We start from the raw sequence: 17,121 nt of genomic DNA, 5'->3' as shown, positions 1-17,121 counted from the left end.
GATAATCTTTGTTACTTCGTTTACATCTGATTCATGGCAGAACCATAAGAATTTGTCATGGCATATATTCACCAAAATTGGAACATGTCGGATTTGTATTTTTAAGTTTGAAATGCACTGGCATAAGGAATTACTTGGGGAGCTTTGCTCTTTCTTTGCTGTATAATATGGTAGTTTCACCCAAAGGTGGGATTATATTTGGTGCAAGTGGTACTAGAGGATAGAGGTAGGTGGTTTGGTTGGCTTAGGGTAGAACAGAATTAGTTTCCTCCTTGCTATTTTTTACAACAGAATTGGTGTATTCTTGGGCTGTCTTAGAAAATGCGTTATTGGTATATACACGGAATCAAGATTTTATCTCCTGAGACTCAGTTGCCTAGTGCAGGATGGCTGGATACTTTTTCCTCCCTGACTTTTAAAACTCATTGAACACTTGAATTTTTTCCTACTTTTATTGATAACTGACCTTTCCTTCCTTGACATTTTTTCTGCTTCCCAAACTGAGTGAGGATCACTGAAACTGGTTTTTTGCATGTTTTGGGAGGAAAGATCTGGCCAACATTCTGAAGCTCTATGTTAGTAAAGAGAAAGTAGAAGACAGTGCTGTTCCTTCAGAGGACTACATTTCTAAGGGGGTTAGCATACATTAATGACAATCCAGTATAGCCCAAAACCGCTATGTAAATGTAAAAAGGCAAATTAGTGATTTAAATGTCTGAAGTAGTAACAGAATGGTAGGAAGCAGGAGGAGGAGAGAAAACAATTTTCTGTTTTGGAGTAAATCCTTCTTGCTGTATTTAGATACAGGAAAGAGCCACAATATTTTGCATTTAAAGGAGGACAGAATTCTTCCTAGTACTGTGCCTGTAGAGCAATGACAAAGTTGCATTATCTTCCACGTTTTTTTATATGTGAGCCTGAACAAAGCTCTAGGGGACACCTCTCCCTCTTTTGCTGGGCTTTGGTGGTTCTGGCTCAGCTTCCCACTCTGTACAGTGGAATGCATCTGTTATGTTAGTTCAGGTCCTTTGCCTTCCTGCAGGAAGGAAGGGGCTGGGGCCCCTCCATAATTAGCACTGCATTTAGAAATCAGTTCAGAAGGTCATGGTATATTGTGTGTATGTATGCATGAAATGTGTTTGGTTTTTTTAAATGTTAATTTAAAAAAAAAAATTGGGTTTGTATTAGGGATTACATTTAGCCAACATGAAAATAGATGCATTAAATATCAAGAAAAAAAATGTTGTGATTGAATGTTATGTATATTTGTGTTTTTATTAACAAAATAAAGCTTTTCAACCCATCTTGGGTTTTCTAATCCATTATTCATTGCATTGATTAACAATCAATGTTAACTACAGTTTTCCTAACAAGAAAAAAAAAACCAAAACCCAAACCAACACCCCCTACCCCCCTCCCATGTTCTTGCATAAGGAGATACTGCTGGATCAACAGGACTCTTTTTTTTTTTTTTTTAAATTATTTAACTATGCCTTTGACATATTTCCAAATCTAAAGATGTGGCTATTGATATTTCTACTTAGCTTGTTACAGACTTTTAACACAGTGAAGTCAAGAAAAGCAGCATCATTTAAAATCTTCTCAGTGGCATTTGCTGTTTATCCACACTGAGCATGGGGTCATCGGATACGCAGTTTGTTGGCTGCTCTAGTCAAACATTTGCGTGAGTAAGGGCAAAAAGGCTTTTGGTCACCCAGTCAGTACAAACAGGAGTGTTGGATTATGTATGCTTGTTTGCTCTTAGCTTTGGGACAGCAGTAAAGGCATTGCAGAAGTATCGAGAGTTTATAGAGGAGAAACACCTACTTTTCTGACTGCACAAAGTCATTTTGAAACCTGTGCACTGAACAGCTTAAGCGCTACTTCAAGAAAAACCTTCAAAATTTTGAAAAGAAATACACTGCAAGTAGGTTCAGATCTAAATGTCTTAATCACTTTAAAAGCTTTTGCAGTATAATTTTTTTTAAGTTTTTTTTAAGTGCTACTGCCTTTTAAAATCAATAGAATACACATAATTTTCCCTAACTTCACAACATTTTAGCAAGTGTTTCATTAATTACTATGAGGAACAAAATGTAATCCTCCTACCCTCACTTACATAACCTTAAACACAGGATTTTTAAAGGCTTTTTGAGAACTGGATATGCCTGACTTCTCCAAAACAATAGTTTACTCTTGCACATTCATCTTTGTATGTCAGCTGTGGAAGTTACCAGGCAAACTGCTTTGATAAATTCTAACGGTGGAAAAGAATGAAGCTTTAGAGCTTTATAATGCTAGTGAAAACAATGTAATAGCGAATTATTTTTATTATGTGTGAATTCTGGAAGCTATTTCAGGAGTGAAGAAAATAAAAATTATTTTCTTTTATTGCATTGTTGGTACTAACCCAATAATGAACCCTATGAAAGCAGTTTGCTCACTTCAGCTAGCTGACAAATAATCAGCTTCAAAATTCAAACTGCGGAGAGAATGCAAAAAAAAAAGGAAATTACAAAACAAGGATGTAACTTGGGACACCTGATAGCAGGTAAAAATGTTGTAATTGTTAAGGCCCTCTTAGTAAGACGCATATGCGTGCACATGCATGGACACAGACCAAGAACTGAAAAATGTTCTGTGACAACTGATTTGACTATCATTTTGGAAAAATCATTGAAAGAAATTGTCAGTATTTGTAAGATTTAATATGCATTTAATGAAGGTAAAAACATTGTTTTTTAAAAAAATGTTTTAAATTACCCATATTTCTAGAATAAAGATAAGTTGATGTACTTAACTAACCAAATAAAATAATCAGTTTGTGTATTCTCATAAGGTTATTTGTAACGATTTCATTAGTGTTACGTGCTTTACACTATAAACTAGTAGTGGTGGTTTGAAATTTGGCTTGTGTAATCCTGCATCCTTTCACTTCCCTTTCTTCATTCCTCTCATGTTAGAACTTGAATGGTTGTCTCTTCAAACACAGCCTGGTCCAGAGAGTTCTTTCATAAGACTTTTTTTCCTTTCAGCGAATGTCATGTGAGCGCAGCCTTCTGCTTCAGTGGAACTGTCCTTCTGCCTTGTTTTGGTAACTTTACCAAAAGATGGTTCATATAGCCCAAAGGAATTTTTCATTTTTGATTCAGCTGGTTCACTGCAGTCCTGACCTGCATGTCTATGGTTGCAAAGACTGCCTTTTTTTGATTTTGTACCTGATGTAAGAAGCCCACGATGCAAATTCTCAGTGGCTTCTGAGAATATGGGGGTTTTTTTCAGCCTAATGGGTGTTTTGTTTCTTGGACCTGGAGTAACACATTTAGTCCCTGCCTTCTCGCTGTTATTCAGCTGTTCATCTGGCTTTTTTTCTTCTTTTTCATATTCTTCCACTGCATCTTCCTCTTGACTCTTCTCTTTTACATTGTCACTTACAGGCGTTTGTTCAGTTTTCATCATTTTTTTCAGCTCCCGTTTAAGCAAATCTGACTCTTCCATAAATTCCAGACAAGTGTATTCTTCCATCAGTAGTCTGCCCTCCCTTAAATACTCTAAAATGAAATACTGTGGGTTTTAGGAATGTTCTTAAATTGCCTAGGAACATAAAGAGTCATGAAGCATTAATGACAGCAAGTTTCACTTCATTGCTTAAGTTGTTACTGTTGATGGTATTTCAGTCTTGAGGGTTATAATAATGCTATTTACTAATAAATATAACAGGATGGGGCAAGATTTAAGCAAGATCATTGTGCCATTGAATCCAGGTAAATATCTTTATTTTTACCTTTTTCATTATGTTTAATTTATTACATGAACTAGCATGCAAATACAATCAGTAACGGATAAATATATAGGGCCAGAAAAGTCCTGTACAATGCAATGGAGAAACCACATGAGATCTGAACTCCAGTTGTAATTTTCTTGCTTTTAAATGGAACTTAAGTATATGTATGATTTTCTTTCCCTTAATTGACAACACAGTTGCTTGTTGCATGGAGCAGAATACACTGCAACTCTCTAACCTATAAATGAGTAGAAAAAGGTGTGTGTATACTGAATGCCTAAATACATTTGTCTGCTGCAGGGGACAAACTGTAATAGGTTCTGTGCTTTGGAGAGACACAAAGAGTACCTTCAAAATGAGGCAGAGTACAAGCATAAAGGAGAAGTATGAAATTGCAGTTACTAAAACAGCTAAATAAGACTTCAATAATTAGGTCTAATCTTGACAGTGGGAGAAAGCCGTAATAGAGTCTGGCAAACAGTGAGGAGAGAGATTCACAGGCAGAATCAGAAGACCTGTGTTTTCTGTCAGTTTTAAAAGGGGATTTCAAAGACAAATGGTGACTTTGGTTATCTGGTGGGGTCTGGAAAGGCTGCAGGCTGAAAAGGCAGAATACAAAACACAGGAGTTAACGCATTCCAGATTACTAGCTCTGTTACTGATCTAGTAAGTGACCTCAGCAACCCATTTCACCTCTGTAAATGCATGACCTTTAGGTCACGTAATATCCCCTACCATTTGTGAAGTATTTAGCATGATGGCATTCAGATCTTCGTTCTTTCTACAAGGCTTACTATAATGAAAATAACATGAATATTTTTAGAAAAAAAAACCTCAGATAAAAGAATAGATGCACTGGCTCCTTCTTTCTTCTGTTCTACAGAATTTCTTCAAAATAAAGGTGTTTATAGATAAGTAAGTCCCTTGCATATAACTTTTATATGAGAACACAGTCAATGGCTAAGATTTACATAAAATCTATTTACAGTGATCATTGTAATGGAGATACTCCCAGCCCTTGAAGAAGCCCTTTTCCTTTCTCAGCAATAGATCCTGAGCCAGAAATGTATGTTGACATCAGCTATGATGAAGGTTCACAACCAACAATTTAAGATCAGTATTTGATTAGTATGGAATTAGCAAACTATTAACAAAAGTATACTTTTACAGATAAAGCATTGACTTTTTACCAACATGACCGGGAACTGCTTTTAGAAGTACAGCAGCATGAAGATGCCTTATACTATGGAGCGGCTCTGCAGTCAGTCTAGCACCACCAGCAGCTGGATTTCAGTGACTCTTAATACTTTATTTTGTTGACCTAGTTCCTGTCAGTCAGGTGCCAGCTAATGGCTGTCAGACCCATGTAAAGTACTGATACCATCAGTTCATTCACTTTTGAAAAGATCAAATTAATTTCTGAGAAAAATGTTAAAATATACCTCTACATGTTCTATTAAAAGTTTCTGGCCTTGGTATTTTCTTGGTTGAATGCTTTTCTGTTCTACATTGGGCATCTGTGTATGCTTCGTTTGCTTCAGCTTTTTGATTCTTATCTTCTGAAGACATTTTCTCCTATAATTGGCAATTAAAGGTAAAAATAATGAGGGAATACTTGTTTAGTGACTTTTAAAAGTACACAGTCAGTGCAATACTTAAAAAAGATTAGTAATTTCTATTACTGTTACATTCTTATTTTGTATCATAACGTTTGTCCTACATATTTTCTGTAACATAATTACATTCACACAAAATCCACATCCTAGAAAGTTAAGATGACAGATCAGGCTATTCAGGCATATTACTGAAACTCATGGAATAATATACAGCTTAGCTGAGAGTTTAAACAAGGGCTTGGATCCAGATCTTTCATACCTTTGTTAGCTGAACTGGGCTTTTTTCTGTTTCCTGAGTTTGGTACTGTGACAGCAGCAGTGATCTAAAATTCTGTTTATCTACCTGTACTGATCTGTTTATACTAATACCTATTGAAAAAGGACAATCGTTAGTAACACAGTAGTTTCTGGAATCATATTGTTGGTATAAACAAAAGATATATTTAATGACCGATGATACTGATATGCATCCTAGGATTTAAACATTTTTTTGCTGCATGTCTTAATGCCCTTTAATAAAGAAATTCTTTGTTCTGCCTGATCTATATAACGCTGAAACTAGAACACAAACATAGCTACCTGGACTTTTGAGCGTTTTCATCCATACATCAGTACATCATAAATATACTTAAGTTTTAGATCTATACCATCCTGTTCAGATGGAACATGCGAAGTCAGACAAATATGTCTATACCCTAGAGCCCATATGGGCTTAATTTGTGTGGTAACATTTCTAATGTAATGTAAATTTAAGAGGTCTGGCATGAGGCCTCAGCTTTCCGGTTCCTAAATTTGGATCTTATAGAGTATAATAAACATGCTTGCTTTTATGCCTTCTGACTTGATTACTCACCTTTCTCAAAGTTCAGTGCTTATGTAAGTCTTTATGGAACCAAGCTCTTCAAAGGAAATGCTTAACACTGTTTGAAATACAGTCTTTGGCAAGAGATTGCAAGGGAGTGATTGAATGAGATTTCAAGAAATAGCTGAATGGAGATGGGATGGGAAAGGTCAGTATATTGTTCTTTTATTCTATTTTTAGAATAATTTTGACATGAGTACAGTAGCTGAGAAAGTTGCTAGCCCAGCAGCAAAAATGTGATCTTACCTACATCAGCATTCCACCTTTTTCCCAGATTTGATCTCTGAAATCGGAAAAAGGCTTTCCTTAAAAATGGTGATTTTCAAATGTTTGCAGGTTGGTGGTAAAAAGGATGTTGATAACCAATTTGTGGATTACTCTTGAAGGAATTGCTGTGGTGATGTGGAGGGAATTAGTTTTCCCTTTTGGAAGGCAACCCGCGATTAGTTATTTCAACAGCTTTTTCAGCAGAAACCAGCGGAGCGTTCCCCAGATTCAGTACTAGGGGGAGCTGTACCTCTAGATGAGCTGGTGTGACCTTCCCACAACTGAGCAAACTGCTCTCCTGAAGAGCTTATGAATTTAATGGCTTCATTCAATAGATCAATTTTATTTATGTACATAGAGCTTTCTGATAACCTAAGCAAGCCTACCTTCAGTTATTTATCAGGAGTGTTAAAAAATGCAGCCCCACAGTTCTTTTTTTCTTTCCTGCTGGGTAAAAATTTTTGCAAACACAGAATAGAAAATAACTACTTGAAGAAGTAGCTCTTTCTAGGTCTGTTATAGGAAAATTCAAGTCAATAGTGAAAAGGAAAAATAATTGTCAGTCATTCCAATTCTAGATTTCTAAATCATCTCTTTCCATTAACTGGCAGAGAATGAAACTTTTATTGGCCAAAAATACCAAGAGATCTGACAGTTTTGCTTGCAACCTTTTCATTACAAAATATCAGGTCTCACTCCAACTAAGCTCCCTTATCTTGCCTAAAGAAAAGAAGAACTTATGTAGTAAACAGTGATTTAAGTGCTGCAATTTAAATAACGATATTGTACAAGCCCATATGTGAGTAAAATTAAAGAAAACACAGCTGGTTCTGTGACATAACTAAAACTGGAATTCAGAGTTTCATAAAAAACTGTGTCTGACTTGGAATGAGAAATAGGAATTTGTGTTTCTTAATTTTACAACTTGAATTACCAACCTTTTCCCTGTAGTTCACTTGTAGTTAAGGCAGAGTAATGGACTTGCAAAGGCAATGAAGAGGAAAGAAATAAGCAACTGACTATGATAAGACTTTGTACTGATACCATAATTTGAAGAATTCTGTGGGCATGTGCAATATTTCCAGCAGATATATTTGCTACCATGTAAATTTGAAGTGCTCTTCTGTACTCATATGAAGAAAGTTCCAATTCCTCCTTCAGTTTAGGAGCAGGAATATCTGACCAGTATTTTAAAGAGGTGCTTGACACAGGAAAGTCAATGTTCAGATCATTGTCCAAAATTAAGGATATAAGTTTGTCATGTAGAAAGCTCTCATTTAGGATATTGACAGAATATTTATGATCCTGAGTAGGAGGCAAAATACTACTTTCAATGTGGGGAAAGTACCTGAAATATGTTTATCAGTTTCTGTATAAACCACATTTATTAGTAAATTCTAGATGCTACATCTAAAGCATATGGCAATCAGAAATTTTAAGTGCTTTAAGAAAACTATCTTCTTCAACATTTTTGTCCCTGATGAATATAATGAGCACATGGGCAACAGAACAGTTCTTGGCTTGTATGATTTGTAATTGCTTTTAGCTGTTGCTCCCTCAGTTCAAGGGGTGGGATCCACTTGTCTGAACACAGGCGCCTCGTGCTATTTGAGATGCCTTCGAGTATTCAAGGTATCCACATAAGGCTGGCTGATATTACACAGGACCAATGGGACACCCGTGTCCTTCTGGAACAACAACTACAGGGCCAGGCAGAATGTGCTAGGACATCTCAAATGGCACTGGATGCCTATAATTAGGCAGTTGAATCCCACACAAGGTAGCTGCTCTTGGAATGTTTGATAGACAAAATTGCACGTAATAGATATTTCTCTCCAATACCTGTCTGAGCATCCACGTGAAAGAAACACTCTTCACCAAAGAGCTCTTTTTCCTTGATAGAATTAACTTTCTATTGTTCTTTTCTATCATTCTACTATATTATTCTAAATAGCATCAATTCTGTGGATAGAACTAATTCAGACGATATAAAATAACTGGATTATTATGATGTCTGGTTACCCATTTAAATTTACTTACGCTAAGAAACAAAGGACTAGTAAGGATAAACATTCTCTTCTCTCAGATAAGCTGACAGTACGATCATCAGACTGGCCTTTAAACTTCCTAAACCTTGTTTGTATCTGAAAACTCCTCTTCTCCTTTCACCCCAACAAAATCTAAGTTGTAGGAGCTTCAATAATGGACATTGAAGCATCTCTGCTACTTGTTAAGCTACAGGGTCTAAGGATATTAAAGATGAGAAAACAGTTTTTAAAGACCCAATTAAATTCATTATTTTTGCTCATATAAAAGCACTTTGAAGGTCTGTACTAAAACTAGGAACTTGCTACAGGAGGGTTGTTTGTGAGGTGCTTTGAGTTAGTGAGTCACATTGTGGGAATTCTAGGTCTAGGGTGGCCACTTCTCCAGGTAAAGTCAAAGGGAACAGCCTGAACAAAAATTAGCCTGCAAAAGCTTTGTGGACTGATAGCTTCACCACATTAAAAAACAAATAGGCAAACAGCTCTTGATGCAAATGGACACTTAAAATAGCAGCACTACTTCACTGTCACTGTTAGTATACTAAAACTATGTATGCTAAACTCTATTCATGATGAAAATTGGGTTAAATATTAAAAATGGGTCATGTATTTGTATTCATAAAACAAATGAGCAAAAAACCAAGTACTTCTTTTTAAATTACATGTGACAGAATATTTTTAGCCCATATCAAAGTACTATATTGGCTTTTATTTTGGCATATAAGTCCCAGTTATGAAACAATGTAAGTTGCACATAACTAAACAAAAAAGGAAAATGAATATACACATACTTTTTTCATGAGGTACTGAATCACTTTTGTCTTTGGGGATTTTAGGCATCCAATTTGCACAGATATTTTTTATGTAAAGTTGACGATCTTTTTCCTAAGAAGAAATAAACACCATTAAACTTATAATATGCATTAAGAATTACTTTTTACCAACTTAATTTTCCTATGTTGGGAGAAAACTCACAGTGATTTTGCTTTGTGCCAGGCAATGTGGTGACTTTGTCATTTACATAAACAGGAATCTGTCATTTTCTTTCATGAGCCAAATCAAATTTCCCCCTTTTTAAGGCTAAGAACACATCTGTATACCTACATGAATTTTTTCATAACACAGTGTTCAGAAGATGAAGTCTTCTCTAATGATTTTTTTCATTCATTGTTCTGAGGGGTTTTTTTCAGACTAAGTAACTTTTGTCTTTACTTGCTTTTTTTTAAATTTATTTACTCAGTGCCCTTGGTTACAATGAGCTCAGTTCTGTTTTACAACCTATTGCTTGGGAGATATAAACTTGGGAGACATAATCTTCAGAGGCGCACTTTTAAAATTTATTTAGCAAGAGTCCTCTTTCCTTACTGAAATCTGTCTTAAACACAGAAGAGAGATTTCAGTAATACTCTCACTGTATCAGTTTTTAGTGTGAAAAATAGGAGCTGCATTTACTTTGGAGATACAGGTTGTCCTGAAAGTGTGTCTGAATACCTTGAATGATCTGAATGAGCCAGGTGCCCAAAACTATGAACATGTAAGAATAAACTCTGTTATGGCACAGAAATAAGGTTAATAAGCATGTCTGGTCATCTTTGTGGTAAAACAATAGAAGGTTTTGTAAATCTAAATATAAGATTAAGAGAACTGCACACACGGAAAACACATGAAATAATAGAAATATTTTAGAGAAGCATTAAGGTGAGAACTGTACTTCAGAATAATAACACATTTTTGTTCCTGGGACTACAATTATACCCATCGCCCAGATCTGCTCACATAGGAGGAGATCAGACTCTGGCAGAGAAATAGCCCTGCAAGTGCTGTTCAGGGGACTTTGATACGAGGCCTGGGAAGAGCGGTGTACTTTTTTTCCTTTCCCAACAGCTCACAGGGCTTTTGCAGCTGGGCAGCCTAGCTGCTGCCAAATACAAGGAGGAAAGTTTCTGCACTTGATACATAGGTAAGAGGGACAAACAATGCCCCTGTACAGAAATGCAAATCTCCGTGAATCCTCAGGAGTTGCCTGTTTTGTCCTTCACAATGTCTGGGAAAACTCCCTATAACAACATATTTCACAGACATTTGATTCCATTTAGAAAGAGAAAGCTCCCTAGTGGGATCACAGATGGATCGGTCACTTTACATGGAAATAAAAAAAGTATATTTTAACTGTGCTACAAACAGTTTAGATTATTAAAAAGCCACAAGGGTTTTCATGTTTTCTGGAATATGTACTGTTTTTCTTGTTTACAACTCATATGACATACCATTTGTGGCAGTTTTATTTCTATTTCTATTTAGTGTCACTTTTAGGTTGTCCTTCTCCTGTATGTTTGGTTTACAAGCATCACAGCAAGTGTTGAACTAGGCATATTTGTCCCAAAAATATTTGTCTAAAAACCAAGCTGGAATTTAAACTATTGAAACATTTGGGTAAGTCTTTTTGTTAAAGTCTAGTTTTGCAGATTGTAATACTTGGCTCATTTTTATTTGAAAGTGTTTCTGTAAAGGAGCTCATTTAAAGTTAGTAGATGAATATATTGACATAGATCTACCAAAATGGTAACAAGTTGGTATGGATTATTTGTTCAAATTGTGATGCATTAATCTCTGTTTCGATTAGTTATGGAACTACTTTGACCTTTTGACAAATAGACCATACAATAATTTCATCATTTGATATTTTTGCTTTTTTTTGGTAGACTATACACTCAACTAGGGAACAAAAATTCCATTACTAAATAATATAAAAGAGGAAAAAGGAATAGGTAACATTAAACACTTCGAGTTTTCTTGTAGGAACAGAAACCTGTTTAAAATCTTGAATACCTTAATTTTTTGGTGAAGAGATTTAATTTCCATTTGCAAGTTCTTTGTAATTATCCCAGTTTCCACAGCTTTTTTGTTCTCATTTGCCAGCTGACGACTAAAGGTGCTATTGTTCAACTTCAGCTGCTTTTCCAGGCTCTTAAAAAAAATTACATATTTTACCATATGCATGTACTCAGTATGACTGTTGAAAAATTTCAGTTCTTACCAGATTCAAAAAATAAGCATGCTGATATAATGAAAAGTAAGCTTCTAACAATTATATTCTGTTGTAAACAATGCATGAAATTATGACGAAGTATCTGAAAAATTACTTTAAAAATGAGCAAAAACTGGTTTAAAACCTAATTTTACTAAACAAAGAAAAAGTATTTTTTGCATTTAACATAAAACATAGGGCTGTACGTTACCTTTCTGATGGATTAATGAATACAATAATCTTTGAGAAATGTTAAGACAACATTTCTGTTCACACTGAGATGTTAACTGCGGCAGCATAAAGAGGCTTAGCGTCAATGAAAAGTTAAGTGATTTATTGAGTACTTTATTGAGTACTTTGTCATCAGAACCCAGTGCCATGCACTGAAATTATAGTTACTAAAACTGCAAGGTGGACACCCAACCCTGCATGCTTTTTATAGCTTCTCACTAGGACTTCTGTAAATAGAAAGTTTTCAAAAGAGAGTCTGAATTCAGCTGTTTGTTTATATTTTCATTTTCTTTCATGTAATAAATGTACCTCAGAGCCAGCTGTTCAGATGGTGAAATGCCTCTAAGATTACCTGGCTCTTTATTTAATTCTATGCATAATATACCCCATAGAAAATAGAAATTAATTCCTGGAGGACAATGGAAATTTCACTCTTCCAGGTTTGTATTAAAAACTGTATTACTGTCTTTTTGTGAAAGGTTCAATAAAAGTAAAGAAGCATGAGATATTAAGAGGAGCTGAATTATCTCCTCTTAAACTCCCACCGGGCTTTTACTATAGTTGCATAATAAACCAACAGTAGAACCAACCCTAAAATCTAGGACACCTGACTACGGCTTAATTCAGCAGCCACCCTACAGCTGACTACACTGAGTGACAGTAACTAGTGAACAGGAGATGTAGGTATGTCCATGCTGCTCACCAGCACCACGTGAAAATAACAGCACTAGTTCCAGATAAGCCAGCTTTAGTGGTCTTCATGTATGACTAATCCTGCTGTTGTGGCTAGACAGCCCAAGCAAGCCTGGGTACCCCATGCTGCTGGCAGGGAGCAGAGTAGACACGCTGTTGAAGAGTGCTCGCTCTCCAGCTATATGCTACACAGGGTTAAGGCATACAACTTAATTCCTAAAAGATCTTTACTGCTGAACTTAATCTACTCATACATTTCTGCCAGATTTTAAAATAGTGGAAGGGGGTACTACCGCCATTTTTAGTACCTTACACTCGGGACAGCACTGGATTAAAAAGAATGTTCAATGTTACAGGGCTGTAACAGAATAATTAATGTAACAAGAAGCAGCTAAAAACTTTCCACTATTCTTGCACAGAAACTTCTCCTATTATTGTTCCACAAATACAATGATATGCATATATTACGTGTATTCTCTTATCATTCTCTTCCATTTTTTCTGTAAGGGCTGATAATCTGTGATCAAGTTCCTCTCTCTCTGCAAGAGCTTTGTCTTCTGAAAGCATATGCAAGGTCTGCAAAGAATTTTTAGCTTTTAGCAGCTCTGCTTCAACTTTTCTGAGCTTCCTGGATGTATTTCTCTCATTCTCCTGAGACATCCTCAGGAGTTTCCTTAAAGCTCTCACCTCATCATAATGACTCCCTAAAAGATCCAGCAAGTTACTTCCTGAATTTTCATATCTGCCTATTGCTTTCGAGTGTCGACACTGAAGCTGTTTCAAAATGTGGTTTTCTAAGCTTGATGCTTCTAATTTGTGTTGTAAATAACATATTTCATTTTTCAGCTCTTTAATTTTGTGAAGGCTTGCTGATGATCTTTGCTGAGCCACTGCATTTTTTTTCTGGGAAATCATACTGCTCTGCAGGCTCAAAAATGAAGAATTCTGATGTGGTATTTTCTCAGCTGGCAATTTTTTTCCTCCTGCATTCAGAGCAAAGTAAACTGGCATTGATATCTAGCAATCATCTGAGACAGCAAAATCACTGTATGTCTTTACTGCTCACATAAGCTCATATACTGCTCATCCAAGGTAGTTAACTAGTATATCTGACAAAATGCCCAAGATCTATACTAAGACTCCAATGTTCAAGTATTTCACAGATAAATCTATTAAAAATTTATATCTCTGTGTGTGCATTTATGTCGCTGCACTGTGCCACAGCTAACTAGGTCTATAGGAGGTCAGGGTTCCCTCCTTTCATTCTCTGAAGCCATTTTCATTAGAAACAGCCATCAGGCTCACTTTTCATTAATAAGGGTAACTACACAGGTGGTGTCTTCTGAGGCAAACAGCAATAATACTCTGGGGATAACTTAGTAAAGTATGTTTATGTTAACACATTACTCCAGTATCAATGGAAATAAATGAATTGTAAATTGTGCAGTTCACTAATGTAGGCATGATCTGGGGACTGATGAACCAAATTCAACCCACCTAGAAAGATTCCCAAGAGGGAGGACCTACACCTTGAATAGGGGTGTGATAGAAAAAACCCAACATAGTAATCTACAGGTCTGCAAGAACTCAAAAAACAAGGTGATCACAATAGCACACGGTTAAATTTCTCTGCAGTTAGGTTGTCTAACCAGCTTTTTAGAATTTTCAAGTCAGCTTTGAATTGAACTACATTTTTAAACCTTACCTGCTTATTAGTATAGAACAGTTATACAGTTATGTACACTGTTTCTATACAGCAATTGAAAAAATCTTTATGGGCTAGCATTCTAAGTGTATTACTGCCATTTGCCTGCCTTTATGGCCAGCATTCTGGGTGAATTACTCTCATTTTCCTTTCCTGAAACATAATTAGAATTTGAAAATAGTCAAGACTGTAAATCTGAGTGTGCTCCCCTTTTTCAGGCATATAATCAATGTCACTATTACTCTCAGGACATTTCAGGCAGTATTTTACTAGAAGTTTATTAGAATAATTTATAGATCACATAACATTTTATGGATAACATAAGCAAGGTCCTAACCTAAAAAAGCACCAGAGGAAAAGGACAGATCTTTTCAAGCACTTCTGTTGAATCCAATGGGTGTTCTGCACACAAACCCTTTACAGGAGCAGGCCCCAACCAGAACATCCCATTGCAGATGGGAAGAAACATCAAATCAGTGGTAGGAAAAGTAAAGCAGGACACTGCCTAAGGCACCGCCACGCCGTGACCTCGCTGCTTCCATGACCTAAGCCAGAATAGTGGAAAGCTATGGAAAGAGTGTTATTTAGGAAGACAGAGATGCGTGGAGTAGTGGCTTCAGCAGGGAAAGGGCTCTTCCCTGCAGCAGCAGCAGCACCTATTGCTCGCTCGCTCCTTCCCTGCTGGCAGCAGTCGCACCAGCCCTCATGCTCTCCACAGCTTCAGCCCAGGTCTGCACCTCCCTTTCCCACGGCAGGGCCTGGAGGCAGCAAGTTAGAGGAAAGTATGAAGGGTGTCAGTTATACAATTCTGTCTATCCTTTGCTCTTATTCCTGAAATACCTGATCCACTCAACTGTTTCAGGACACAAACCCAATGGCCTTTGTTCTGATGGCCCTGCTGATAGAGGAGAGAGAGCAGGGCTGAGCTGGTAGGACCTCGCTCATCCAGAGCCACGTGGCGGGAATACACTATCAAATTCGATGTGATAGCAAAAGGAAAGGATAGACAGAATCTGAGATAAGGAATCAAAAGGAGGAGAGACTGTGATTTGGGCAGGGCAGTTATTTTTTTTATTTATGTTTTAAACGTATTAAGAAGGACTGTCATGGAGGTTCAAGTAAACTGAGAAGAAATTACAGCAGTCAGTTGAGGTCAGACATGTTCAAGACCTTCTGCAGCAAGCAAAATTAACAGGTGCTGTGAAGAAAACTCACCAGAGGTAAAACCCAAAGCAAATGGAAGGTATACAAGCATCACACCTGCATGTTCTCTGTAATATGATTCCACTGCAGGAAGGAATATGACCACAGATGTTGTCACACAAATATTTGAAAAATGAGAACAACCATTACATTACTATTTTGTTTTGCTAGAATGGAATGAGAGGATGTAAAAGAAATGGGAAGATACCTTCCTGCAAAAGCTGACAAAAATACTGCAAAATCTATACAGGTTGAAAATGCAGGGTATAATTGCGTTCCTGGGAAATCAATCATTTCAAGTAGCCATGAACAAGCAAAAATAGCCACTTAAAATATCCAACACAGCTAGTAGCTAATAATGATTCTTCTGCTAAATAGATTTAAAAAATGTCATCATTCTTTCTGGTCTGCTAGTTTCATGCCAGTATGACTTCTTGACAGCAGCATACGACTTATATAATAGAAGAGCTAATCACTGGTTCCTCTCTCTTTTTTTGGTTGATTTGCACTTTGTAGACTTGGTAGATCTAGATGAAATTTCGACACATAGCAGGAAAAGAGTTATTGGTTTTACACTAATTTTTTGGTGTGGCATGGTGGGACTTAAGAAAGTAGGGGTCTAGATACGAAAACATGCAGACATGAAAAGATTCTTCACTGTTAACACTTATGTAAAGGGAATATATTTGTGCTATATGGTCACTCCATTGAAGGACAAACTGAATTTTACATGGTTCACCACGACTAAGCTGGTCAAAACTTGGCTTTTTTGTCAAAACTGACACTTTTGTGCAGACATACAATTTTTGAGTAACCTTCCTCAGGAAAGGCTTTTTCAGACACATCATGTGATACACGGTCAAAAACAGAAATTGCAGTATATGTGGGAGAGCCATTTTCAAGTCCTCAGATTAAAACTGAGGAATAAGGATTGCAAAGGTACTTCCACATCTCAGGTGATTATCTCGCCTCTTGGATCGTCGAGTATCGTGGGATAACACAATAGGGAATCTCTCTCTCTCTCTTCCGTAACCTTCCTAGTGTTTGAAACATGATTTACTGTTTTTCTTCACTGAAAAAACTCTTTGTCCTGTCCTAATTACTGAAAAAATGCGAAAGAAAGGAAACAGCTATATTTCTCTAGAGAGTCTCATTTTACTACTACCAGAAAACAAAGTACCTTTGTTATCATCTTGGGGGAAGATACGCTGTCCTTTTTTCTTCTTTTCCTTTTTCGTTTTTTCTTTTTCCTGTGTTTTCTTCTCTTCAGCTCCTGGTATTTCTAAACATTTGCTGCTTCTAACTGTTTCAGAGCAAGTCACTGGCAAAGCCCTCAGAACAGTTAGCATGAGAATTTTCACTTCTGTATTCTCTACTGCGTCACCAACAATCATTACTTCTGCTACAGCTGCTGCTTCTGATACTTCTGTGCTTTGGTGAATCTTTAGTATCCCCGCTTTTTGTGCCATGTTCTGACTTATTATCTTCTGTCACTAAAATATGGAGGAAACAATCATCTGAGTTCACCACCGTGTTATGGTAGAAGGCTTAAAAGTTGACCTCCATAACCTATCAGAATGCTATTGAGTTGTTTACAGTTAACATAAACAATACTGAAGAGTTTTCAACTATACTAAATGATGCCAAGAAATACTAAGTTACCTTTAGAAAACCCCAGTTATTACTC

At 36.5% G+C, this 17,121-nt stretch overlaps 1 protein-coding gene across 1 annotated transcript; it reads right to left on the bottom strand.

The window, feature by feature from the left end:
- Nucleotides 1-2,982: 2,982 nt before the first annotated feature.
- On the bottom strand, nucleotides 2,983-16,828 carry LCA5L (Leber congenital amaurosis 5-like). Its single transcript, XM_010580314.1, has 7 exons — nucleotides 16,642-16,828; nucleotides 12,995-13,530; nucleotides 11,404-11,541; nucleotides 9,366-9,459; nucleotides 5,660-5,769; nucleotides 5,227-5,359; nucleotides 2,983-3,551 (listed from the first exon to the last, which is right to left on the bottom strand). Exons 1-7 carry the CDS (start codon nucleotides 16,826-16,828, stop codon nucleotides 2,983-2,985), a joined length of 1,767 nt encoding a protein of 588 aa, XP_010578616.1.
- Between the last annotated feature and the right edge of the window lie 293 nt (nucleotides 16,829-17,121).

The sequence above is a fragment of the Haliaeetus leucocephalus genome, unplaced genomic scaffold (genome assembly GCF_000737465.1).
Source record: "Haliaeetus leucocephalus isolate CR32 unplaced genomic scaffold, Haliaeetus_leucocephalus-4.0 Scaffold702, whole genome shotgun sequence".
Classification (NCBI taxonomy): domain Eukaryota; kingdom Metazoa; phylum Chordata; class Aves; order Accipitriformes; family Accipitridae; genus Haliaeetus; species Haliaeetus leucocephalus.
The sequence above is the reverse complement of the archived record's forward strand: the minus strand, read 5'-3'. Positions and strand labels throughout refer to the sequence as shown.